This window comes from Odontomachus brunneus, unplaced genomic scaffold (genome assembly GCF_010583005.1).
Source record: "Odontomachus brunneus isolate Ranch 3 - 2012 unplaced genomic scaffold, Obru_v1 Obru_scaffold_006, whole genome shotgun sequence".
Classification (NCBI taxonomy): Eukaryota; Metazoa; Arthropoda; class Insecta; order Hymenoptera; family Formicidae; genus Odontomachus; species Odontomachus brunneus.
Window position 1 is genome coordinate 2,819,074 of NW_022639456.1, and position 23,997 is coordinate 2,843,070.

The following is a 23,997-nucleotide window of genomic DNA, read 5'->3' on the forward strand; positions in this document are numbered from 1 at the left end:
CCCCCTCTCTCTCTCTCTCTCTCTCTCTCTCTCTCTCTCTCTCTCTCTCTCTCTCTCCTGCCGCCCCCTCCCCCATCTTTCTCTATCTCTCCTTCTATCTCTCCTTCTCTCAGCGTGGGTTGAGCACCGAGAGCGTTGCAATCGAAGTACAGGGTTAAGAGCATAATACAAAGGTCTCCACTGTCGCAATAGAGCACAGATCGCCAGGTTGCTTCTCCGAACACGTTTGTTGGCGTAATACCGCCAACATTATTGATTCGGTCTGCTCCTCTTTCACGCCGATTCTCTTTCAGGTCGTCGACGATCTAATAGTCAGTCGCGGCGACGACACTGTGTGTCAAACGCGACCTGTTATTACGCCGTGAAAAAAGCCTCTCTCCCGCGACGAGGATCTGGCGGTCTCTGTCGTCTGCGAAATTGCGTTGCTAATTGCACGCGCGAAAGAGGACGTCCTTTAAACTAACTGGTACTAATTTTTTAAAACAACGGACGAACGCGCGAATCTCCGCGCGGGCACTTGTGCCGCGACTTTCCTTATTTCTGCCATTCTCGAATTGAGGTCCGACATGAGAAAGTCGCATTCACGGCAAAATTGCAGTTCTACTAAAACTGTATTAGACTAATGAATAATGACTGATTGCGCTTAAACCGTTACGTAATAATAAGTAATCGTATTGAATAAACAAATGAAGTAATTATTTATATATATATATATATATATATATATATATATATATATATATATATATATAATGAAGCAATTATATATATATATATATACAGACAGAGAGAACCGCATTGGACACAACACGACGGACGCACGTTAGAATTATTTTATCCGATCGACGTTCCATCGTCATCAGACTATAATTATTCCCATCAATCTCCCATCAAAAAGGCACAGCGCGGGAGATATGTTGTACCGCGAAAAAATATTACCGTCTCATGTCTTGACGTATTAAATATCAAGCTTGGTGCGCATCTCTCCGACGCAGAGAGACACAGAGGGAAAAATAGATAAAGAAGAGAGAGAGAGCCTCTTGATTTATTAAAATTGCACGCTCATAACACGCGCACGCGGCACGGCTCGCATTTGTAACTGATAAATCACGCGACAAATGTCAGTTTACGCGCGAAGACGATTGTGGCGGTATTCAACACCGGATCTGAAAGTTGAAAAGCGTCTCTGCTATGTGAATGCTGTTAACATTTGATCGATCACGTCGATTAGAACGACATCGATGACATGCTCTGCTCGAAATTCTCGTCGTTAATAAATATAGAAAGAAAATTCGCAGCGAATCTCCAAAAGTTCGACGAGATAAAAAAAAAACATAATGAAAGCGAAGGTGACATTCGTCAAAAAATACTGACTAATTAATATCTTTAATAATGATAAAATAAATATGTATATAAAATATATATAAAAAATAAAAAAATATATAAGTACAAATAATATAAATTAATAATTGTAATATACGAGCAATTCACGGCGATCGCGGCAGCGATGACTATATATACGACATATAATTCAAACAAAACTCCACCGCATTAAACGCGCGGCGCGTCAAGATGAAATCAAGGCTCGACGGAAACTCATGTATCCGGCCACATTAACCTGTCGCATAAACCCACTAATTTGACCTATTTTTACACTTGTAAAGAGAAGAAATTCGCGGTCGTCCTTCTTTTATGGAGACAGACATTGACTTTGATCGGCGAGTCTTACTCTACTTTCCCCGTGTGCTCGGGCACGAGACTGATGAAAGAATAATTAGAATGTACCTCTGCATATCCGACTGTATGCTCGATGCGACAACAATTTCTTCTTCTTCCCGGTAATCGCTCCTTCTCCCGCGCAGTTGGCCGTGCTCTGCGTGACAGTAGTGAGCGTTATTGGCGATTTACCACCGGGCACCAGACGTAACACGTATCTGCCGCCTGAGCCGACGACGAAGGGCGGTTACACTTATCCGAAGCCGTCAGTGACATTCCCTACACGTCCGCAAACCTTCCCGACGCGCCCGACGATTCCCACCAGACCACCTACGCAGGGCACCTTCCCGACGCAGGGCACTTTCCCGCCAACCAGGCCCATAATCAGACCTACCCCGGACTACCCCGGTCAACCGACCGGTATCAATGGGAATACCATTGGCGTAAGTACACGCGCCTGTAACATATAATAATAAAAATGATAAAAGGAACAATTTAGGTCCAAATTCGATAATTAAAAAGGACTATTTTCGTATCATTATCGGAACACCTATTTGTACGATCGCTATTCAAATGTTTGCTAACGGAGAATCGTTTTTTCATTAATTTATCTTTTTTGGAAAACATATATTTGATTCGAATAATGAGAGAGATGATCATCAAAGAGATACGGAATATTCATGTCGGTCTTATTTTTTTTTCTTTTCTTTTTTCAGCATGACCATCATCATCACGAGCCCGGTATGCCTTTCGATTTCAATTACGCCGTGAAGGAAGACGCCTTCGGCAACGATTACTCACACAACGCTATCAGCGACGGTGACATCGTTCGCGGTGAGTACAGGGTGCAGCTTCCGGACGGTAGGACGCAGGTCGTACGCTACACCGCGGACTGGCAGCACGGCTTCAGCGCCCAGGTCTCCTACGACGGGACACCACGTTACGATATCCCTCGGCCGGGTGGTAACTTCAATCGAGGCTATTAGCTTTAGCGTCGAGAGCCTAGGGTTGTTCAATTATCGTTGAGAATCAAAACTGCAGCACGATGGATCGTCACGCATACCTGAAATAGCGATATTCTATATGAAAAGAAAAACGGAGAATGAAGAAGAGAGAAATAAAAAAAGAGAGAAGACAAGGTCGGAGATGTCAAGAGTGTATCCTGAGAAAAAAAAAATGATAGCCCATGAAGAGGACAAATGCCCGCTATATCTTTTATGATGGCATCGATAATATCGATGTTATGCAGCTTGCGTATCAGTATGATCCAATCCATGAATCGCGACCTCTTCCCTTCCTTCTTTTTTTCCAAGTAGATAATAGAAAAAAAGATGTGATTAATCTATTATATTTAATATACGTTATGTAATAATTATCATCTTTATAACTCTGATTATTTTGGAGACAGATTAGCTCGCGAATTATGAAAGATTGAATCGCACTGATCTATATATTAAACTCCCACGATAAAATCGTGACGTTAGCACACTGCTTTGTGATAAAAATTACGCAGATGAAAGAAAAAAAAGATCAATAGACACGAAATAGACATATTTTCTTTCTGTTAATACCATCTCGCTTCGCTTCGAATACAGAAATATTTTACCTTTGATTCTGATGTTAGTATAGACAAGTATTGCTTATCAATATTATACAAACAAAATAATTTACGATTATGAGTGAACTATGTAATGAAGCAACTGTAAACAGTTATATATAATCGCGCACGTTTGTTGTATAAAACTTAAAAGTAGTATTAACGTCCTCTTTTTCTTGAAAATGCCAGATTTACACAAATAGAAATATCTTTACAATCAACCCTAGTTTCGACTGATAAATATAAATGGATATATTAAGAAAAAAATACTGCAATGTCAAATGTTCAACTCAATAAAATCTATATACCATACCAAATTTATCTTTGTTATTTTATATTCAAACATCTAATTTATTGATGACATATGACATACTGTTAAAACAATATATATTTGGACTGCAACAATATATATTTGGATATAGAAGATATAACCTGCTTTTTCTCAAGGACTATTGGTTGGAAAGGACAGGATTTGATATCGTGTAGTATCAATATGATAGTAAGTAAATATCAGAAAAATATATATAATCAGAAACGTATTTATATATTTACAACAATTTAATTATATAAACTATATATTTATGTATACCCGTATAAATATGCCTCCGCGTACGCTCTCGGCATATCATCCGAGCTTCTACGAATTCTTCTGCCGACTGGCTCCAAATCGTTGTAGCATTTGGTGAACACTCTCTCTATGGCCGCTTCTGCTTTCTCTGGCGTTACCTTGTGCACGGCTAATACCGACATCTTAGCTTTGTTCTTAACACAAATCTGGACAAATAATTTTGCACGTTGATAATTATGTCATGGCAAAAATTTATCATTCTCCATGATAAAATTGACACTTTACCTGATGTGTCGCTTTTATATTTATGGGAGATGAAAATCCCTGTAACAATGAGCCCATAAAACTGCAATGACCAATACTTGCAGCTCTGATTTCTGTACAGGCCAGATGATCAATGTTCTTTAGATCCAATTTGTTGCGACAATAGTCAAACATATGAATCATCTCATGTAAGAGAACACCCTGTACCATTCTTTTACTAGCAGCTGAATTTTGGCAGACAATAACCTGCAAGATATAAATTTTATCGTTAGAACATGCTATTGTGAATGCTATGTGGCAAATAAATTTGGATAAACATATTCACCTGATTTAATTCTGGATCATATCCACCAGTTACCGGTTGGATGCATACTTCACAGGAGATATGTCTTCTAATATCTATTTCACTGAAATATCAATTAATTATCTATATTGACAGAGTAATTGATTATAGATAGTAAAAAAAAACTACAAACCATCCCGCACTCTTCAATGCAGCCAACATGAGTTTTATTATAGGGCCTACAAAATAAGATCGAGACAAATGTGAAAAAAATAGAAGCAAAGCAATTATAAAGTTTAATTAAACATTCTATATATCTTTGTTTTCTCTTCATACATAACTGTATAAAATTATAAAAATATCTTGGAATAAAATATAACTTCAGAATTATACTTTTCTATTTTCTTCTACAGTTTCCATCAGTGCAAAATTCACTTCTGTATTGTATCAAAATTTATTCAGGGGATAAATAACGTGAAGTAAAAATGTTTTACTCACTATTTTTTACACAATGATATACATTGGCTTCACATTTAGCATTATCTAATGATTCTCGTCCCTCGGCGCCAAATATTGTTTTAAACCAGCTACGATGTAATTTTGCTCCTTTTCTTTCGGGATACATATCGTATCCCCATGACTGATCATCGGTTGACTTATCCGCCGATATTTTTTCGCCGGTTTCATCTTTTTTCTTTTCCTCTGCCTTTTCATTCTTGACAGTCATCGTCGCAAGAACGCTAATAAAGCGAGAATAAATTTATATAAAAGAATATTTGCCACGCAATAATTTGGCGTACTATAACTCGATCATCCTCGCGTTAACAAAAGTATAAAATCTCACTTTCGATTTAAGGTTATGACGCGGTTATGTCACGATTTTGCATCGAAAACAAGAAAGATTACAAGAAGGTACATAAAGTACAGCTAATAAGAATAGACAGCAATGAAAACAAAAAATAATTAGTACAAGTATATAAATATTACCAAACATTAATGAGCAATTCGTGGGGCCGTAATTTAGAGTAATCTTGAAAGAAATGGTGCGTTTGCCACAAAATGCACGAAATAAAAACAGTCCTTTGAAAATAAATCCTTCAATGACGTTATAGCTGGTGTTCAATTCATCAATTGGACGACACTAGAAAACTCTAGATCACACGCAGTTGTGATTAGTGATGGGCAAATGAAACGCTCCTCTCATCGCATAGCCATAGATTAAATTAATACTAGATGTGCAGACGATACAGATATGTAAACTGGTCGCTTCTAGCGTTTTCATTGGTGCATTTTTTTTCAAATGCCCTATCTAGTTATTCATGCATCATAGTTTTGAATCATGAAAATTCTTTTAAAATTACTTCAAATTATTCTATGAATCGATTAATAATTAGTCTTAATATCTATTTTTACTAATTTTTTACATTTTTATTTCTGATGTCATGAGGGTTTAATTTATCACACAAAAAATGAGATTTATTTTTGGTTCCGTTTTTGTTCTATTTGCATAGTTTTATCTTCAATATACACAATCTTAAATGATCTCCAGCTTATTTTTTCAGAGCCGCAGCAGCCTCGTCCTCGCGCTGATACGACTGCAGGAGCTCTTGCTTCTTCGTAGCGATGCGTTCCGCGCGTCGTTTGCGCGCCTCCCTGACCTTCGTACGACGAGCTTCCGCTTGATCCGACAACATCTCGGCGCGCGCCTTCTCCGCCTTTTTTTTATGAATAAATTCCATCAGTACTCGTTTGTTCTTGAAGACGTTACCCTTGGCTTTCATGTACAAGGAATGATACAGATGACGATCTATCTTTTTAGTCTCACGGTACTTCTTCAGCAGTCGACGTAAGACTCTCATACGTTGTATCCACAAGTCCTATATAAAGTATATATGATTAATTATACAAACTGAAGAAATGTGACGTTCAATTATCATCAATAACTATGAAGTGCATCTACTTTCTGCGGTGTTCTCGCGTTTGCAGTACCCTTCCTTTTACCAAAGCCACAGTGACGTCCTTTGCGTCTAGCCTCGGTATTCTTGCGAACACGTGCCCGCGAATGTACAGCAACTGGCTTCTTAATGATCAAACCATCCTTAATGAGTTTCCTGATGTTTTGTCCTGAAGAAAGTCAATATATAATTGTTATATGTGCAGAAAAATACATTGAGACTGACTTTCTCCAAATTCTGATTAAGCTGATGGATAATTAATTCAGCTAATAGAGTTGCCAATGTAAAAAACAAAAGATAGTTTGTTGTTAAAACTATTAAGAGATTATCACGTTCTTGCTTTATAACTTGTATTTAAAATTGCTATCAATTATAAGTATTAATTATTATGTTCTGCTTTAATAGTTTCCAATGTTGTAACTAATGTAACTTATATATGATGTTATATAAATCATTAAAACTATACTATATATGCTAATATGTATTTATGCACTAATAATTATATCAAGAATAGTGAATTTTATGTTAATGTTAGGCTGGTCAAGTGAACATATACTGTGATATTTATAGGGATGGATCTACTCAATTGGTTTTAGGCTATCGTAGTTACTAATGTGGAAGGGAAAGAAAATATAAAGAACGAATTACAGAAAATAGAAAACTTACGGGAATTTGTATTAGCGATTTCGTTGATTTCATTAGGATCTAACCAGACTTTCTTTTTCCCACATCGCATAACAGAGGCTGCCAGCCTCTTCTGCAGCTTCAAAGAGCTGCAACAGAAAAAATGTGGTTATGTGCAATTCGTTGGTCATTCATGCGCATACAATTTTATACGGTACTTTCATCAGGAATAATAACATTCATCGTGACGTCCTACTTATCAATAAAATATCAATGCTTCCATTATATCATGTGAAGTCAATAATTTAACAGCAGGAAACACGTGTGCTGCTACAGACTTCAATGATAGATACGTGGACAAAAGTGTCCCGTATTTTCGTCACGAAATCGTGCTTGTAAGCATTCGTGAATTTCAACGCGATTCTTGCAACGAGACCGCACATATTTACTCGTTGAAATTTGGTAAAAGTTCGTGAAAAATATACCACAATATGTACAAACCTCATTATGTTGCCTGCAAATTCTTCACCCCCCCAGTAAAAATGGATCCAGCGTTTTGTCGAGCGTTCTGGAGCCTGCGGCACACGATGCTCGTTTCATACTGATTTGCTCGCTGGATGGAAATACTCTATTCTGATTGGTGCATTTCTGAAGATGGATAGAAACGCACCAATCAAAACATCCAGCAAATAAACCGAATATGAAAACGAGAATCGTATACCGCTGGCTTTAAACAAATTTCATATCGATATACGATAATATTGGCAGTTAAATTATCGATGTTTTATATCGATATTTTATAAACTCAAAATTATCAATATTAAAAATATAAATATAGACTGCGTTCCGAAATTCACAGTAAACTGAAATTCTATAGTTCATGTTACGTATATTATAGGATTTCAACACTGGCAGTGAATTTCGGAACGCAGCCACATCCTTACGAAAGAAACCATCAATTTTGGGTATAAACACCTAAATTTGAGTGTTAACACCCAAAATTGAGGATTTTTTCGTGACTTTTTCGTAAGGGCAGTGTCGCCCATCTTCACCGCATCGTCCATATATCTCGGGTGCGTTCGGATATTCACTGCCAGTACTGAAAATTTATAGTTCATGTTACATATACTATAGATTTTCAATACTGGCAGTGAATATCGGAACGCACCATAACCTGTGTTCCACGCGGTGAGCATCTCTTCTAAGAAAATCACAGAAAAGAGACGTGGAGCTTTTCTTTGCTGTCGATTTTAGAGAGCGAAAATATGGCTGAAGTAAGTATTCTAAATTCGATATTAAATATAAGAGAGAGAAAAAGTTTCCATACATTTATTATATAAAACATAACTACGAATCATATGTTTTAATTATATTTCAAATTATTATTATATTATATGTTTTAATTATATTTCAAATTATTATTATATTTTTAATTATAAAGAAATGATATATTAACGTACAGTGACTTATTTCGTCGTCGTATATCTCGTGATTATCTTCTTCCCTCTTTTTTTACAGGCAGATGAGACTCAGAAGAAGAAAAGGACTTTCAGGAAGTTTACCTTCCGAGGAGTTGATCTCGATCAACTCCTGGATATGCCCAAGTAAGTTATACAATCATGTGTGGTTTCTTATAGTAAATATAATCCTGCTACGATCACTTTACAAAGTATGTAATGAGTATTTCTATATTACTTTTGTAAGCAGTAATTGCAGTTAACTAACCTCTGGAATTGTCCTAACTTTTATAATAAAATATTCAAAGGAGAGTAAACAGCACATGTTAGCATAACATTGAAAAATAGATTGTCAGTTAATTTTTCTTCTAGTGAGCAATTAATGGATCTGATGCATGCAAGAGCACGCAGACGGTTTTCTCATGGACTAAAGAGGAAGTCCATGGCACTTGTGAAGAAGTTACGCAAGGCAAAAAAGGAAACACCTCCTAACGAAAAGCCTGAAATCGTCAAGACCCATTTGAGGAACATGATCATTGTTCCAGAAATGGTCGGTTCCATTGTCGGAGTGTACAATGGGAAAACTTTCAATCAAGTAGAAATCAAGCCTGAAATGATTGGGCATTATCTTGGAGAGTTTTCTGTCACATACAAACCAGTTAAACATGGTAGGCCTGGTATCGGTGCTACCCATTCTTCTCGATTTATTCCACTTAAGTGAGATGTAACTTGTGTCAATAAATGTACCAACAATATAATACAGACAAGTTAATTTTGACATTGTCTTCAAAAATATTTGATAAGATTAGTGCAATAATGATATACGAAATGAATCTTTGCTATTTTAATGGAGACAAAAGCAAAGTTTTTCTAAGATTTAATCTAAGATTTTGTAATAAAATGTAGAAAAAAAGTATAACTTTATTATCGCAAACGGATAAATACAAAAATCTACTATACAAAGTACACGAGATAGTGATATAACTTTATACATTCATAATAATCTTCCTTATATAAATCTTTCTCTTGCTGCTATGTATACTAGTGTGTTTTGTAACATATTAAAACACACATATAGGAAGGACACATGTAGAACTTATTAAATACTTTGCAAATTAATAGGAAATGTATTTTACTATAATAGAATTTGTCGTTGGACAAGCTGTAAGAAGCGTGCTGCCTGTATGCTTAATTGTCGCTACTGGTACTCTGTTTCATAGCAAAGTAGGCACTTTGAAGCTCTCGAAGATTGCTCTCTAAAGTCGCGACTTCGTCGTACTTGCAATCTGCCCGGGCTTGTTTGATGTACGCGTGAAGATTGCTCATTTGTTCAATCAACGGGTCCATAGAAGAAGACATGATAGGTGCGACGCTGGACGGGCCCCAGCCTTGAGACTGTGTCACTATCGGCTGAACATTTTGAAAGAATGTCATAATCATGTTCGAGACAAAAGAAAAATTAGATTAAATTTTATGATACTGTAACTTACACGATTTGAATTTCGAACTTTGCATCGTTAATGTGATTTCACTTTAACTGGCGCGTACCTGAGTAACTTTCAGAGAAGGTCCGCTGTCCAAGTTCCATGTTTCCCTCTTACGTTGCTCCTTCGGCTTCTCTCGCTGTTCTTCCTCCAACTGTCGCTCATACGCTATCCGAGCCTCTATCCTCTTCTGACGTTCTTCTTGCAGAACTGCATACTCTTCCGGCGTGGGTAAAGGTTGCAAAGTCAACAGCTCTTCCTTCAGAAATATCATCGCCGACGTTCTGACCATCTGATACAACCTCTGTTCTTGTCCCTGCGGAGCAGCTTCTTCGGTGTCTTTCGGCGCGCCGAGTATCAGAATCCTCTTACTGGTCGCGTCTATGTTCTCGCCCAGCTTTGCTAGCTTCAGTCGCAACGTTTGAGCATCCTCCAAATCGTACATGGTCTCTCCTTCTCTGGAAGTTTCACGTGCGCTCAGTATCATCGTGCAATTGGAACCGAATCGACGTTCTCTTAGATACAGCGGGAACTCACGTACTTCAATGACTCCCACATTTTATTGTACATCGCCGAGTGCTTCGTGGCCTCCTTCATGTAAGCCCGCATCTTCTCGTAGAACTGACAGACGATCGGTTTGTCGAACTGCTTCGCTTTCAGCATTTCCCGTGCGTCGAGCAGGTTCATGCAGTGCGTGCAAACTCGAAAGTGTTGCTCGCCACTAGCAGGATCATTGACCAACGATAGAACGCTGTTCAAACTACCACTGGAAGGCGAACGTGCCAGCTTCTTGAGACCAACGCCCGCACGTACTATCCTCTCTGAGAAGGCTCGTTCTGATGTGGGAGGCAAAGCGGAATCATCCTGCACTGACGCGGGACTGGTCATTTTTCCTGTAAAAAAAGAAGTATTTTGTCAGACTTGTCAAAACTTCAGAAATGTAAGATCTTTTCTCTCAAACAATGTTGCATAAATTACGCACGCGCGTTAACTAGAGACAGGAATAATGTACAATTATGGCACATGACCGCCCCACACAGTCTGCAATGATGTTTTCTTCTCGCCAGGTGAAAGCTCTTAGCACAATTGGGACATAGTTTCACATCTTTTTCATCGATCCACGGCACGATGGTGCGTTCATGAGCTGATGTAAAAATTTTATTTTAATTAGCTTTAATGTTCCTGGTTCCATTGCTGTAGAACTTCGGATTTATGTCAGAAGCAAAAAACACAATTCTTGTGTCATTTTAAAATAAAAAAATATTTATATAAAAGAACATTTCTGATCGCTTGAGCATATTTGTAAAATATTCAAAATATTTTTTTTTCCTTTGGCAACCAATAGCCTGGAAATTAATGTGATATGCAACCTTTATGTTTAACCTATTTTTCCTTAGAATTTTGTCATTAATTAATCTTCAAGTTATTTATTGACTGTCGAGAAAAAAGGATAATTTTCAAAGCATCAGATAATTTAAGTTAATTCTACATAAAACAAATAAACATAGAATGAGCACAGAGTGTGAGTAATTTCTGTGTTTGCTTACCTTTCCTGTCGACAGGATCCGACGGTAAATTATTTAATAATTTATCTAGCCTTATGAGAAGTTTATTTGTTTCATACGTGTATCTCTCTAATCGAGCGTTTCTAATGTCCTTAAAATATCTTGTATGAGATGTAAGTGCACCTGGAAGAATTCCAAATCAGCAAGGATACTTTACCACAGTTGATTATGTACTTGTATCACAGTCACAAACACAATTGATGTATACAAAAAAGGAAAAATCTGGAAGCCAAGTGTTACTGTTGGAGCAAGTAATACATATTGATACCTATTTCTTGTGGTCCCCAATTAATTTCAGGGCTTTGCCTCTTGCCCTGTGCTATTGCACTTGGAAAAGTTTCCGGCATATCATCTTGCTTCAAGATCTTCTTCTTGGCTTTGCCAAACAGGTCTGAAACACAAGATCAGCTTTGACATTCGTTCCTTATATACATTTCGCAAGTTTATATAGTGAACGACGCGAGCAGAATTTTGTGAATTTCCTAAGAGTGAGGAATAAATCAGCAAAAGATATTTTACCTTTCAGCGATCTTAAAATTTCCGGATCGTCATTGTGGATTTCTTCGAAATGCTTCGTTAAGTGGCTGGGCGTTTTAAAGTCGGTCATGCATATGGGACATATAAATCCCTCCAAGACTTCGCCGTTGCCGGCCATCGTGGGGTCGAGATAATCTCGCGATTTACAGTTCAGAGTCTTTCGGTCACATTCACTGATTTCGCATTCGCTCTACTGTAGACGTTTCTCCGGTGCCCTCCAGGAGCGATCGCATCTTGCGGGTGGCCATATTGGATGTGTGACAGCTGATAGAAATGTCAAAAGCTGACTTGCATCCAATAAGGGGTCTAAAGGGATTAGACCCATTATTTTCTGCATGTTCTTTATTCTATCCTTTAATTCTATTATAATACGACAATAATACAATAAAAACAATAAAAAAATATATGTTGGGTAGTGCTTAGCATCTCTTAAGAGTATATTATTTAAATATCAATAAAACTATCTTGTACAAAATTTGTATGTTTATAAAAAATAGTTTTGTCACATATAAAGGATGATACAAAGAAATCTAAACTATATATCATATGTCGCATAAATGAATCTTTGTAATTGTTGGAAAAAAGAGGAGTCACAGATTGTATCGTATGTTTATTTGTCTTACATATCCCAGAACATTTACATAAATTAGTATACAGTTCAATAACGAACGTAAAATAGGGATCTCACAAATGTTAAAAATTGGTGATGTTATACATGTGCATTGAATCTACAGTAGCATTGAATTCAGATGAATTTTCAGGCCGTCCTTCGATGGTTCCTCAAAAATCGTTATCACATATCGTAAAACTGAACACATAGCTTTAGCAAAGACAATAAATGTATAAAAATTAGCTCGAATTGGTGTTTTACAAAATTTTATATATTTTGCCCCGAAGCATCTAATATACCGTTAAGTACTCTACTAGGATAGATTCTACATTTACATTACGCTTACATATGAGTCCAGGGCTAAATTAATTATGTAAAATCATAGAAATTATTCGATAAGTGTGTCATTGAAGCGAAAATGTATTCATTGCAGAAGATCAGTTTGTAAGAAAATCATGTGCAATATAAAATTACAATTATATAGTAGTATCAGAGATATTAAGTGAAAATTTAAAAAGAAACCGGAACAATATGATAATTGTGCACTGTGGTGATATGACCGAGGAAACACGCCCAGAAACATTTCAAAACTCGCCTTTCAAGTTACAATTACTTCGTCTTATGCCTTACACACACGCGCATTATTCTAATATATACATATAATCGTTCATGTACTAATACAGTGACAATTATTGACTGAATTGATGTACATCCTCCAATGTGCGGTCGTCAATTTACAATATACATGCATAGTCAACGATGACTACAGCCTACCACGTGATATTAATTTAGATCTGATACTTAAAAGGTACGTACGTAAGAATACATAAATATCATGAGAGCACGTTTACTGCACAATTAGGACAAGACGATCTGGGACGATGTGCTCGTGTAGATTCGTCCGAGATGTATGTAGCAACGACTACGATCCTTCAATGATATAAATATAAGTCAAGGAATACCTCGCAATAAGTGTTTCGCTGCCGATATATATAAAAGATCATTATAAAACTCATCACCATAGATTGATATCGGTCGTAACGCAACTGTCTTAAGAATACAATCTGTAAAGTGCGTCTCTTTCTATCTGGATCCAATGCTCGCACCTAACATATTAACAATGACAATGGACGGAGTGGAGGAATGCGATAGGTAGAGAACAAAGGGATAAGTACCAACGCGTCTAAAAATGTACCTATACATATAAATGAGATCTCTTAAATCGCGTTTGTGCATATTAAAGTAAGAATATCTATGCCACGAAAGTCAGACAAACCGTACAGAAACACGGGAGAGAACAACAACAAAGCAGTACTGTTGAATGGCAAAGTCGATTAATCGACAAAGCCGTCGTTAAGGCGACTTTGACGAGAAAAGAAAGTCAAAAAAGGGACAGCGTCCCCGGAAATAAAACGAGACAAGATCCACGAAGATCGTCGAAAGTCACGATAAGTTCTTTTCGCAGTGAACGCGTATATAAGATTTATAAAAACAAAAGCAATCTTCTCACTCTCTCTTTCTCTCTCGTCCGTTACACGCGTTACGAACGAGCGTGCGCGCGCGCATAAAGCGATCGAGCGTACTCAACCTGGGATCTGATTAGCGATGACGCCGGATCCGACGGAAACGACCGGCGGGCTTGCGGAGTCCTGCATTAGCGTGTGCGTTTCCTCCTCTTGATCGGAAAGCGGCAAGGCCGGCGTATCGCCCGCTTGCTTCATCTTCAGCTGGCTCGGTACCTCCGTAAGTACTGGCCCGTACTGCGAAGTGGAACCCACCAGCAAGTCAGTCGATGGATTCAAACCGCCCAACATCTTTCCTCATAGCAACGCGTACATAAGATAAAGAAACGAGCGTACAGACCCGAGAGCGGATGGCTTCCGGTAAAATAAAATCAGAGCGGGGGTGCGCGGGTTCCCGAAGGTGACGGATATCTCTCTTATTCGGCTCGGAATACCCAGAGCCCATCGCGACATAGACACAACCTGGTGCTTGAAATGCTAGTTGTATCCGAAATAGCCGTGAAATTAACATCACAAAATTAAAGAGGAAAATCACAAAATTAAAGAGGAAAATCACAAAATTAAAGAGGAAAGTTGTATGTCAATTTTGAGATTATCTTTTGGCTCTAGCAAGGGAAAAATTTCCGGAGCATTTTACAAGTGCGTTTAAATGATCTCAAATGTTCTCTCATACAAATATCTTTTGATTTGGCACACGAGAAATGACATCAGAAGCGAGAAAACGCAAAAATTCTTGCGTGTCACTTTCAAATAAAAAGATACTTGTACGAAAGAATCGATCTAAAATGTTCTTTTGTACAGATATTTTTTTATTTGGAACTGACATGTAGGAATTTTTGCTGTTTTTTGCTTCTGATGCCATCAATTCAGGATTTCGCAGCATTGAGACCAGAAGCCTTGATAATGTGAAAAGCTTATCAACGCGACTTGAGACTCGCGTATCCGCGTATCCGCGCGATTTCGAATATCCGCGCACCCCTGTAAAAATCAGACGCAAAATATTGTACGGCTGAAGATTGCCTGCCTACCTGGCCACTACTGCCGGTCATGCCGTTCCTGGGTGATTTGTTACGGCGGAAGAAGTACAGCCACGCCCACGCTAAACCGAGCAATACACCGACTATCATCATGCCGGCACCCAGTGCCACGGAACCATCTTCTGTATTTTCTACGTGCTGCGTTATATCTGTAGCTACCGTAGTATGGTCTTCTTGTTTGGCCTATAATCATTGCTCAATGTCAGTCAATGTCAACAAACATGAAGAAGCCAACTGTTACAGCTGTGTCTCATGTTATTGTTCAATATATATTTTAATAGAGGATACATATAGTGTTTATACACATATGCAGTGTTCATAAGAATATCATATTTGCATCAATCACAGCAATCTGTTATTTATTTGAAACAGTTATAGTTCTTTGTGTATATTTTGTATTTAATTATGCAGATCATTAGAACAAATGCTCTACGTTATTCTAAAGAAAAAAATCTAAATTAAAATGAAGTAAAAATATACTCTTTAGAGATATTCATACGCAGAAACAGACAATAGAATAGCATCAATAGTTTTTCTACAGCAAGCTGCTGCTTATTTGAAAGTTATATTTTTTTATCTATTTATAGCACATGCTTCAGGAATGATGTAGGCCATTAAAATAAATACTCTTTGTACGAAGTAAAAAAAAAGCAAGAATAAGAAAGTAAAAAATAAACTCTATGTATATATATATGCTCAAAATCGCATATAGAAATAGGCAACAACGGACAAATCACCAAATCGGGATCTTACCTCTGGCACGTTCGTTCGTGATGGAGTGCAGACGAAGCTGACAAGAATCGTCGCGAGACCACCAACGAAGAAGCACAATCCAACCGACAGCAGCACCCATTCGAGCCATTTGCGGGAGCTAAGCTTGTGCCTCGACATGATCCTCCAGAAACCGTGTCTCAAACCACCGCCGCCACCTCCGGTGCCGTCACCCCCGCTGTCGTACGTGTAACCGACTGTGGTCGGTTGGTAAACGGCGCCGCTGTCCGGCATGTCCTCGCGTGAGATGTACGCAATTTTTCCGATTGTACGGCCTCGCTCGGCCCTGTAAGGGATCCGGATCACTTGCACGCTCGCGACGGTACTCTAGGTGTCACGACTGCGACGTCGTCTTTATTCGCGACGTAGCGCACTGTACGTCGTCGAGAAGAACCACTCGTCGCAGACTCCGAGACGCAATTCCACCTTCCCAGGCGTGCTCCTTCCAGCGATTCCTCCCTTCTGCTTCTTTTCTGCGCCGTTCGTGCACTCGCACGTACCATACGTGACGCACAATGGCAATGAACGCTATTATAACAAGAAGATCAGTACGTCGTCAACTGTCAAATGTACCACGGCCATCTTTTTCGACACTAGTGCTCCGGATTTGCGTAGCTCCAGGCTTCACGAAATTCAAGAGAACCGTTCTTTTTAGCTGAACTGTCTGAACTAGTCTGAACTAGTGCACACTAGTGCGAAAGTCAGAGTGAGACAAATATATTTTGTTTCACTCGAACTTATTGCACCAGTCTGCATCAGTCAGGTAGTTTAGCTAAAAAGAACGGACCTAATGCCCGTATCAGATTATGGATATTGAGCATTGCAATTGGACCAATCAGGTATTTTGAATCTTAGTTCTGATTTATTTCATTGATCCAATTGCAATCCTCAATCTATTATCTGATACGGGCATAAGATCAACTTGAGGGCGCTGATTAGTCGTTGACTATAGTCACTCTAATCAGAGTTTGGCCACAACGCGCGGTTTAATCAAGATCCTGCGAGAAAGAGAGACATATTTTCAATCTCTTTGTCTATCTTTTCTTAACCTAACCTAACCTACTGCCATAGGCGTACTGAAATTAGATACTGTGTGGGATTTGACGAAATATAGCGGACCAATCAGAAAGTTCTATCTTATGGCCAAACTCTGATTATAGGATCTCTAGTTGACTAGAATGTTATTAGGTTCTGTGAAGAAAGACTTTCGGAATATTCCTCGCGCTCAAACTAAACAAACGCGGCTTAATTCAATTGTGGTAGACGCACATATGTATGACATTTTTTTATAATTATTAGAAATTATTTATTTTTAAGACTATATTTTTAAAGGTAAGATAAGCGATTTTTTAAATTTGATATAAATTGAGGAAACAGTATATATATATAAGTATAGCTAAAAGAGAGTATAACTTTTATAAGGGATTTTGCGATCGCTCGGAAATCGTTTTATATTTTCTTATATATTAAAACCGAAAACTATCAGTATAACAATACCAGATTTAAGAAAAAATAATATATATATATATATATATATATATATATATATATATATATATATATATATTTCTTTTTTTTCCTTAAATCTAGCGGTTATACTAATCATTTTCGCTTTTAACGAAAAAAAATACATAAAATATAAATATAAAACGATCCCCGCGAGCGCGGTCGCGAAATCTCATAAAAGTTATAATCCCTTTTTTTTTGAGAATATAGTAACAACTATTTATATTCTCGGTTGCAAAACAGCTGTGACCATTCTGACGATGACAACTTGTAAAAATATGTAAAAACAATACTGCAACCGAATGCGCAATGTTAATTGGTTTGAAATTCTATTATCTGTATTTGTAACTTATTGTAACTGTATTTGTAACGTTAACTCTCAGCTTGTGAGTAGTTTGCGCTTCCGTCGACACTTATTGAGCACGGAATGTAGCCCTGTCCAGTTTCCTGAGAACACATGTCGATTATAGTGACAAAGATGAAAATCAATTACTGTAGTATATATAAGAATTAGTACAGTCGGTTAAATAGGGTAGGTAGGGTACTTTGTTGAATTTTGCAACATAATCCGTACTCAATTAGAAAGCGAATTTCTTAGGAATTAAGAAACAAATTCTCCTAATAAATACAAGATACGTTACGAAACTCATCAAGAAGAAATATTGTGTTGTTTCATCAGCTATACATTCTACATACCGGATTTACAATAATTTGTCTGCCTTCTTCCAAATTCAGTTCATCTATTTCCTCCGTCGTTAAAATTATCACGGAATCTTCTGGTATATTTTCCTCGTCTATGTAAGCGATGGGAATTTCCGATGAAACCTATATCATAATGTATATTTTGTATTAACTGGTGTAATCGAGCTTGGTAAATGAATGTTTACTCCTGATATAAAAGACGATGTTTTATGTGAAGATCAAGTCTTTCATGAAAGAACAGAAATTGCAAATATATCGCGTTGTATGCAGTACCTCACAATAACTATAATTGGAATTTTCCTCCGTTTTTATCTCAGAATCTTGTTGCGATGTATTGAGCCGTTCATTCTTTACTTTCGATACTTTCTCAGTTTTCTTTCCATCCTGTTGAAGCTTTCGCCATATTGTTGTTTTTGGAATATGATAAGTCATGGATGCAACAGCTTGCGACATCCTACCGCCCTTACAAGCGGCTACTGCTTCTTCTAATCGCGATTTTTTCAGTTCCTCATTCTCAATCTTGCGTTTCTTCCAAAATGACAATGGTAATTTGCCCTGGTCTACTAATCGTGTCTTATCCCTGAATAATGTAGTCTTTGGTATCTGTAGGAGCAGAAAAGATTGAAGTTATATTCACAAGTTATTTACAGATAGTATTGAATGGTGAACAGAGCAACAGAAATAAAATGCACTTTGAATTTTGATGCAACTTTCGACAGATTCTCCCCTCTTTCTAAGGCCTTCACAGCAGCCTCTCTCTTGTCCAAACCATATGATCTCCTAGTTTCAGCACGCAAGACTGGATGACCCTCTTTCTGCATACGCCTCCACAACACAGTTTTGGGTATTTTGTACAAATCTGATGCATGCTGCAAACTTGAACCATCTGTAATAATTGGACAGGCCACATATTTGATTATTAAATGACTGCAAATTATCTTGTGTTATCATAATCATTTAATGTAAAGAAAGAATATACAAAACAGAAAAAGGAAATAAAAAATATATACTAACTCTTCACAGCAGTTATTGCTGCTTTCATATTTTCTGCAGGATACTCATTTCTCCCACTTAAATGGATACCTAATGATTTTGCCCGCATGTACAATGTTGAACGTGGTACTTTGTTTTTAGTAGCAGCTTCTACTAACGTTTGTCCCGATTTTAAGTCATCAATTGCAGATGTCAACATGATATCACTGTACTCTTTCCTGAAGAATTCACGACGGCGTCCTTTTTTCTTTGAAGTATTATTCTTAGCAGTAGCTTTTTCCTGTTGGTCTTGCAAGTCTTTCTCCAAAGAAGCAACTGCATTTTCTTCCATTTCAGTTATATGCTCATCAACACCACTGTTCTCTGCGTTCGCAGCATCTTCGTTTTCATCGAGTCCTTCAATCTATTGAGGAGGTATTATACAACTATAAACTCATAAATTACAATCATAAAGTATAATGTGAATGCAAATATTTTTCAGAAAATTAAAACTTTGAACTCTAATTTGAATTTTTGCAGACTTGTACTACTATTTGTGCTGTTCCAGCTAAATAATTTCTATCTATTACTTGATACCAACTTCGATGAGGCCGCTTATTTTTAATGACCGTGCGGCGTCGAGCAAACTACTGATATTTTCTACAGGAATTCGGATCTCCCCATGGTATGCAAATTCAATAATTGATTTTAAATCCTGAGGAGATACATCACTCAAAATGATAGTCGGATGATCGTCCGTCACTTGGCTAAAGATCTCCTAGAAATAATACTAAAAAATGTCATCTATATTCCATGGCATTCATATAATCAAGTTCTGTCAACACAGATTGTTTACTTGAAGCAAAGTGCTGCAGGCGCATAACACGATGCGATGCGCATGAACACGGTAGCCAGCTGCGTATATGGTGACGTCCACCATACAATCCTCCTCCAAGAGCTGTTGTACCACATCAGACAGATGATTCTGATAATCGTTCCATCTGAAGCAATAATTCTGACCGATCTCATGTTGTTCGGGTATATTTGTCATACTGTTTCAAATTCGTTTCCTTTTCAATTTTTCGCGACGGACTATTCGTACGAACGGAACAAGGAACGGGACTATGGCAGTGTGATTTTATAAGATGGGCAACTTTTCCTTCCTTTCTTCAATATATGGCTTCCGGTAATTTGAGAGGGGTGTATATCAGTTGGACACGGGACAATTGGACACAGTCCAATCACAAGTCGCTGTTCCAAGGGACCCTACAAATGTCTCTAATCACACGGTGCTGTGATTGGCTGTGTCCAAATGCACCGTGTCCAAGTGCACCGCTCCCATTTGAGAGTCGTTCTACATTAGTTGTAAATCTCAAGAAAATTGACCAATCATAGTCAAGTCTTCTTTGGTCGTAAGAAGAATAAATGTTCGTCTACAATAGAAGTCGTAGAGTCGTAAAGAGTCGTAATGACTCCTGCAGGACGTGGTAATGCTTGCCGCGCAGCGGAAGTCTGCGCGACAGCCAATCAATATGTCGTTTTTCCGTAAGAACTAAAAGGTTATTACGGAAAGCAGCATATTGATTGGCTGTTGCACGAACTTCCGCCGCGCGGCAAGCATTACCGCTTCCTGTGTGCAGGAACCATAATGCTTGCCGCGCGGCGGAAGTTCGCGCGACAGCCAATCAATATGCTGCTTTCCGTAATAACCTTCTAACTCTTACGGAAAAAGAACATATTGGCTGTCGCGCGGACTTACCGCGTCCTGTGTGCAGGAGCCATTAGTCATAGCATGTTCGATTAAATCTGAGTTAATCGACTTTGGGTTATTAAACTTAAATTCATTGGTCATTGGAACATTTTCGTATAAATTTTGTGATTGGCTAGTGGAGTTTTGTAACGTCAATAATCGCTCTCGGAGTAATGCTGCAAGTTCAGAAGATTTCTTCGCGGCAAGAGGCCTTTTGTGTATAAAGGTGTGGGTCCAATGGTCCGTAAACATATCCGTATCCGTAACCATAAACAAAATTGAGTCGTGATTGGTCGTGATATATATCATGACCATGCGCAGAAGGCTTCCTGTCGCGGAGAAAATCTCCCGAATTCGCAACACTGCTTCTGCGCATGTGGAGTGACGTAGCAATCTGCTATTGGATATCGTATCGTCTATGCATACGCAGAATGCCTCCATCTTCTACTGGCTGAAAACTCGTTGAGCCTCGTGTCGTTTTAAAGAATTATATCCATCTATTAGTTAGTTGAGAATCTCATCGAGAGAGTTAAACACGACAGAATGGTAGGTTCTTTTCAATCTTATATTAAACCTATATTATCGTTTCCTTTAGTAAAATCTGTGCAGTGTACTAATAAAACATGCGATGCTATAACCCCAATCATCGAAATACTGTGACATTGTGAAATAATAGTACTTCTCAGTACTTTGCAAGCAAAATTCGATTTTTTATTTATATTTCGTGTATGTGTGTCTTTCACGATGCATTATTATCTGAAATACTAAAATAATAATCTGATTTAGAAACCCTTGATGTTACACGGGCACGAGCGTGCCATTACTAAGATCAAGTATAATAGAGAAGGAGATCTAGTGTTCTCTGCTAGTAAAGATAAGCAGCCCAATGTTTGGTATTCTCTGAATGGAGAGCGTCTTGGAACCTTTAATGGTCACAATGGTTCCGTATGGTGCATCGATGTTAACTGGGATACTACACGATTGTTATCTGGAAGTGGTGACAATTCTTTGAGAGTCTGGGACTGTCAGACTGGTTTGTATATAACAGAATTATTCAAGAATGTGCTTATATTTTACTTGTATATAGTGTATAAACATATTTTTTTATGTAATATTGCTCAGGTAAGGAAATTGGTCAGCTGCATACAAATAGTTCAGTACGAACATGTGGCTTCAGTTATTCAGCGAATCTTGCTGTATTTTCCACTGATAAAGCTTTGGGTCATCAGTGTGAGATGTTTATCATGGATATACGAAATGTAGACCCTACATTATCACAAGATGATGCAATTTCTAGGATTTCGGTTAACGGTCCTAGAATCTCAGCTATATTATGGGGTGCCCTGGATGAGACAATTATTACAGGCCATGAAGATGGAGAGATCACTCTCTGGGATGTGAGGGCAAGTATTTGAGAAATTTAAGTCATGGGAAGAGTTTGCATTAAACTAATGCAATAACACAAGTTAATAATAATGATTATTTTTTACAATACAGACAGGGAAAAAATTGTCTAGTGTCAAAGGTCATAAATCTCAAATAAATGACATGCAATTTAATAAAGATGGTACCATGTTTGTGACTGCATCCAAGGATCATACAGCAAAGCTGTTTGATAGTGAGTCCTTAATGTTGCTAAAGACTTATAAGACGGAAAGACCTGTGAATTCCGCCACGATATCACCGATTTTCGACCATGTGAGTCTTTATTTCGAGATATCGTCCTTACATTGCCCTTATTGTAATTTTATATTTTTATGAAGTTACATTTATTAAATAATACTTATCTCTGTCTTTATAGGTGGTACTTGGTGGTGGTCAGGACGCCATGGATGTAACTACGACGTCCGCGCGACAGGGAAAGTTTGACTCGCGATTCTTCCACTTGGTATTTGAAGAAGAGTTCGCGCGTTTGAAGGGGCACTTCGGCCCAATCAACTCCCTCGCTTTTCATCCTAACGGACGAAGTTACTCGACGGGCGGAGAAGATGGATATATGCGGATTAATAATTTTGATCAATCTTATTTTGATTTTCATTTTGAATATTAAATTTATGAAATATATATTTTGTGCGAGAATACAATAACTGTAATCGCTCATTTCTCCTAAACCAAAATTCAATTAACAATGGTTTGTGATTAAAATGCGTATTATTCATTAAATTTCGAACGAGGTTTCCGAACTTCTTAATACAGTATTTCAGATGAAAATTTTATCCATCATTCATGATAAAAATGATTTAATAAAAAGATATCCTTGTGACAATATACATGAATTTAAAACTGCGAAATATTACACTTGCATGTCGTGAAATATCTACTAGCATGTTTTTGTCGAATCTATTATAATTCCCTTTTGGTAACCTGAATATATATTTTTTACAAGACCTTGTATCTTTCCTTTCTATTATCACTGCAGTTTTTCGTTCATACTTTGTTTTTTTTACTTGGGATTGTGCTTTTTTACTCAGGCCGAATTCTGTTGCTACCAAACGACGATAGGTTTCAAAGTGTGTAACGTATACTATAGAAACCTTACTTCAATGTTGGTACACTTTATTCTTGTAATCATATAATATTGTACAAATTATTACAATAAACTATATATTTCTGTAATTATATCTAGCGATGTTTCTTAGTTTTACCAACATGGCTTGCCGTAAGCGTTTGGCAAGTAGCAGAATTAAATAATACAGCCATACAGTGCAAAAACGCACTATCTCACATTCTTCATTGTGTGATTACGATTCTTTCTAAAATTATATATCCTACAGTAACGTACAAAAATTATCAGGACAAATTGAAATTACTAAATTAAACCCGTTACTTCTTTTAACGACTATCTACATATTGATGTAACCCTATTATCGTTCCGGAGTGTATACAAGAAGAAAATAAAACGGATAATTTCTTCTTGTAATACACTATTGCTATACTCTATTACAATTTTACATATTTTATATATTTATATATATAATATCGTGAATGTTCCATTATATATATATATATATATATATATATATATATATATATATATATATATATATATATATATATATATATATATATATATATA

General features: G+C 37.4%; 8 protein-coding genes across 11 annotated transcripts in view; 3 read left to right on the forward strand and 5 right to left on the reverse strand.

Moving 5' to 3' along the window:
* LOC116853368 overlaps positions 1 to 3,630 on the forward strand; it is a 7,651-nt gene extending 4,021 nt beyond the window's left edge. For both annotated transcript variants that reach the window (XM_032834433.1, XM_032834443.1), the window contains exons 3-4: positions 1,863 to 2,159; positions 2,433 to 3,630. In XM_032834433.1, coding sequence (XP_032690324.1) covers positions 1,863 to 2,159; positions 2,433 to 2,702 — 567 coding nt within the window. In that variant the 3' untranslated portion in view covers positions 2,703 to 3,630. The remainder of the gene's footprint in view (positions 1 to 1,862; positions 2,160 to 2,432) is intronic.
* A 206-nt stretch (positions 3,631 to 3,836) lies between these two features.
* LOC116853348 (mitochondrial inner membrane protease ATP23 homolog) lies at positions 3,837 to 5,615 on the reverse strand. 2 transcript variants are annotated; one of them, XM_032834405.1, is made up of 6 exons: positions 5,416 to 5,615; positions 4,927 to 5,168; positions 4,622 to 4,667; positions 4,471 to 4,552; positions 4,167 to 4,391; positions 3,837 to 4,087 (listed from the first exon to the last, which is right to left on the reverse strand). In XM_032834405.1, the coding sequence occupies exons 2-6, from the start codon at positions 5,153 to 5,155 to the stop codon at positions 3,893 to 3,895; spliced, it is 777 nt and encodes a 258-aa protein (XP_032690296.1). In that variant the 5' UTR covers positions 5,156 to 5,168; positions 5,416 to 5,615; the 3' UTR covers positions 3,837 to 3,892. The 2 variants fall into 2 exon arrangements, with proteins under 2 accessions (XP_032690296.1, XP_032690303.1); XM_032834412.1 differs by lacking the exon at positions 5,416 to 5,615 and having other exon boundaries at positions 4,927 to 5,338.
* Positions 5,616 to 5,903: 288 nt separating this feature from the next.
* LOC116853358 (60S ribosomal protein L19) lies at positions 5,904 to 7,675 on the reverse strand. The gene is made up of 4 exons (XM_032834424.1): positions 7,509 to 7,675; positions 7,050 to 7,156; positions 6,389 to 6,552; positions 5,904 to 6,305 (listed from the first exon to the last, which is right to left on the reverse strand). Exons 1-4 carry the CDS (start codon positions 7,511 to 7,513, stop codon positions 5,979 to 5,981), a joined length of 603 nt encoding a protein of 200 aa, XP_032690315.1. The 5' UTR covers positions 7,514 to 7,675; the 3' UTR covers positions 5,904 to 5,978.
* Positions 7,676 to 8,123: 448 nt separating this feature from the next.
* LOC116852655 (40S ribosomal protein S15-like) lies at positions 8,124 to 9,242 on the forward strand. The gene is made up of 3 exons (XM_032833219.1): positions 8,124 to 8,281; positions 8,526 to 8,611; positions 8,837 to 9,242. Exons 1-3 carry the CDS (start codon positions 8,273 to 8,275, stop codon positions 9,183 to 9,185), a joined length of 444 nt encoding a protein of 147 aa, XP_032689110.1. The 5' UTR covers positions 8,124 to 8,272; the 3' UTR covers positions 9,186 to 9,242.
* Positions 9,243 to 9,367: 125 nt separating this feature from the next.
* Positions 9,368 to 12,308, reverse strand: LOC116852633 (rabenosyn-5). The gene is made up of 7 exons (XM_032833183.1): positions 12,033 to 12,308; positions 11,782 to 11,904; positions 11,496 to 11,636; positions 10,931 to 11,092; positions 10,490 to 10,841; positions 10,013 to 10,406; positions 9,368 to 9,874 (listed from the first exon to the last, which is right to left on the reverse strand). Exons 1-7 carry the CDS (start codon positions 12,166 to 12,168, stop codon positions 9,653 to 9,655), a joined length of 1,530 nt encoding a protein of 509 aa, XP_032689074.1. The 5' UTR covers positions 12,169 to 12,308; the 3' UTR covers positions 9,368 to 9,652.
* Positions 12,309 to 12,640: 332 nt separating this feature from the next.
* LOC116852648 lies at positions 12,641 to 16,764 on the reverse strand. 2 transcript variants are annotated; one of them, XM_032833199.1, is made up of 3 exons: positions 15,974 to 16,764; positions 15,212 to 15,403; positions 12,641 to 14,474 (listed from the first exon to the last, which is right to left on the reverse strand). In XM_032833199.1, the coding sequence occupies exons 1-3, from the start codon at positions 16,223 to 16,225 to the stop codon at positions 14,244 to 14,246; spliced, it is 675 nt and encodes a 224-aa protein (XP_032689090.1). In that variant the 5' UTR covers positions 16,226 to 16,764; the 3' UTR covers positions 12,641 to 14,243. The 2 variants fall into 2 exon arrangements, with proteins under 2 accessions (XP_032689090.1, XP_032689098.1); XM_032833207.1 differs by having other exon boundaries at positions 12,641 to 14,420; positions 15,974 to 16,763.
* A 780-nt stretch (positions 16,765 to 17,544) lies between these two features.
* LOC116852641 lies at positions 17,545 to 20,292 on the reverse strand. Its single transcript, XM_032833190.1, has 7 exons — positions 20,028 to 20,292; positions 19,773 to 19,949; positions 19,214 to 19,595; positions 18,892 to 19,085; positions 18,473 to 18,802; positions 18,194 to 18,322; positions 17,545 to 17,944 (listed from the first exon to the last, which is right to left on the reverse strand). The coding sequence occupies exons 1-7, from the start codon at positions 20,220 to 20,222 to the stop codon at positions 17,870 to 17,872; spliced, it is 1,482 nt and encodes a 493-aa protein (XP_032689081.1). The 5' UTR covers positions 20,223 to 20,292; the 3' UTR covers positions 17,545 to 17,869.
* A 1,007-nt stretch (positions 20,293 to 21,299) lies between these two features.
* On the forward strand, positions 21,300 to 23,308 carry LOC116853558 (eukaryotic translation initiation factor 3 subunit I). The gene is made up of 5 exons (XM_032834685.1): positions 21,300 to 21,467; positions 21,708 to 21,954; positions 22,044 to 22,324; positions 22,419 to 22,619; positions 22,723 to 23,308. The coding sequence occupies exons 1-5, from the start codon at positions 21,465 to 21,467 to the stop codon at positions 22,969 to 22,971; spliced, it is 981 nt and encodes a 326-aa protein (XP_032690576.1). The 5' UTR covers positions 21,300 to 21,464; the 3' UTR covers positions 22,972 to 23,308.
* Positions 23,309 to 23,997: the final 689 nt, after the last annotated feature.

Bases quoted from the DNA above. Each gene is read 5' to 3' on its own strand.
- LOC116853348 (XM_032834405.1), bottom strand. From the start codon at position 5,155: ATGACTGTCAAGAATGAAAAGGCAGAGGAAAAGAAAAAAGATGAAACC. The intron at 4,668-4,926 runs GTGAGTAAAACA...CTTATTTTGTAG, and splicing joins ATATCATTGTGTAAAAAATA to GCCCTATAATAAAACTCATG. The intron at 4,553-4,621 runs GTTTGTAGTTTT...TTGATATTTCAG, and splicing joins GCATTGAAGAGTGCGGGATG to TGAAATAGATATTAGAAGAC.
- LOC116852633 (XM_032833183.1), bottom strand. From the start codon at position 12,168: ATGGCCGGCAACGGCGAAGTCTTGGAGGGATTTATATGTCCCATATGC. The intron at 10,407-10,489 runs GTACGTGAGTTC...TGAAACTTCCAG, and splicing joins AAAATGTGGGAGTCATTGAA to AGAAGGAGAGACCATGTACG. The intron at 9,875-10,012 runs GTACGCGCCAGT...CAAAATGTTCAG, and splicing joins CTTCTCTGAAAGTTACTCAG to CCGATAGTGACACAGTCTCA.
- LOC116853358 (XM_032834424.1), bottom strand. The intron at 6,553-7,049 runs GTAAGTTTTCTA...GACTTTCTTCAG, and splicing joins AATCGCTAATACAAATTCCC to GACAAAACATCAGGAAACTC. The intron at 6,306-6,388 runs GTAGATGCACTT...TACTTTATATAG, and splicing joins ACGCGAGAACACCGCAGAAA to GACTTGTGGATACAACGTAT.
- LOC116852655 (XM_032833219.1), top strand. The intron at 8,612-8,836 runs GTAAGTTATACA...TTTTTCTTCTAG, and splicing joins CAACTCCTGGATATGCCCAA to TGAGCAATTAATGGATCTGA.
- LOC116852641 (XM_032833190.1), bottom strand. From the start codon at position 20,222: ATGACAAATATACCCGAACAACATGAGATCGGTCAGAATTATTGCTTC. The intron at 19,086-19,213 runs GTTAGTATATAT...CAATTATTACAG, and splicing joins AGCAATAACTGCTGTGAAGA to ATGGTTCAAGTTTGCAGCAT. The intron at 18,323-18,472 runs GTACTGCATACA...ATTATGATATAG, and splicing joins CCAATTATAGTTATTGTGAG to GTTTCATCGGAAATTCCCAT.
- LOC116852648 (XM_032833199.1), bottom strand. From the start codon at position 16,225: ATGCCGGACAGCGGCGCCGTTTACCAACCGACCACAGTCGGTTACACG. The intron at 15,404-15,973 runs GTAAGATCCCGA...CAATGATTATAG, and splicing joins CACGAACGAACGTGCCAGAG to GCCAAACAAGAAGACCATAC. The intron at 14,475-15,211 runs GTAGGCAGGCAA...CTATGAGGAAAG, and splicing joins TGACCGGCAGTAGTGGCCAG to ATGTTGGGCGGTTTGAATCC.
- LOC116853558 (XM_032834685.1), top strand. The intron at 21,955-22,043 runs GTTTGTATATAA...AATATTGCTCAG, and splicing joins AGTCTGGGACTGTCAGACTG to GTAAGGAAATTGGTCAGCTG. The intron at 22,620-22,722 runs GTGAGTCTTTAT...CTGTCTTTATAG, and splicing joins TATCACCGATTTTCGACCAT to GTGGTACTTGGTGGTGGTCA.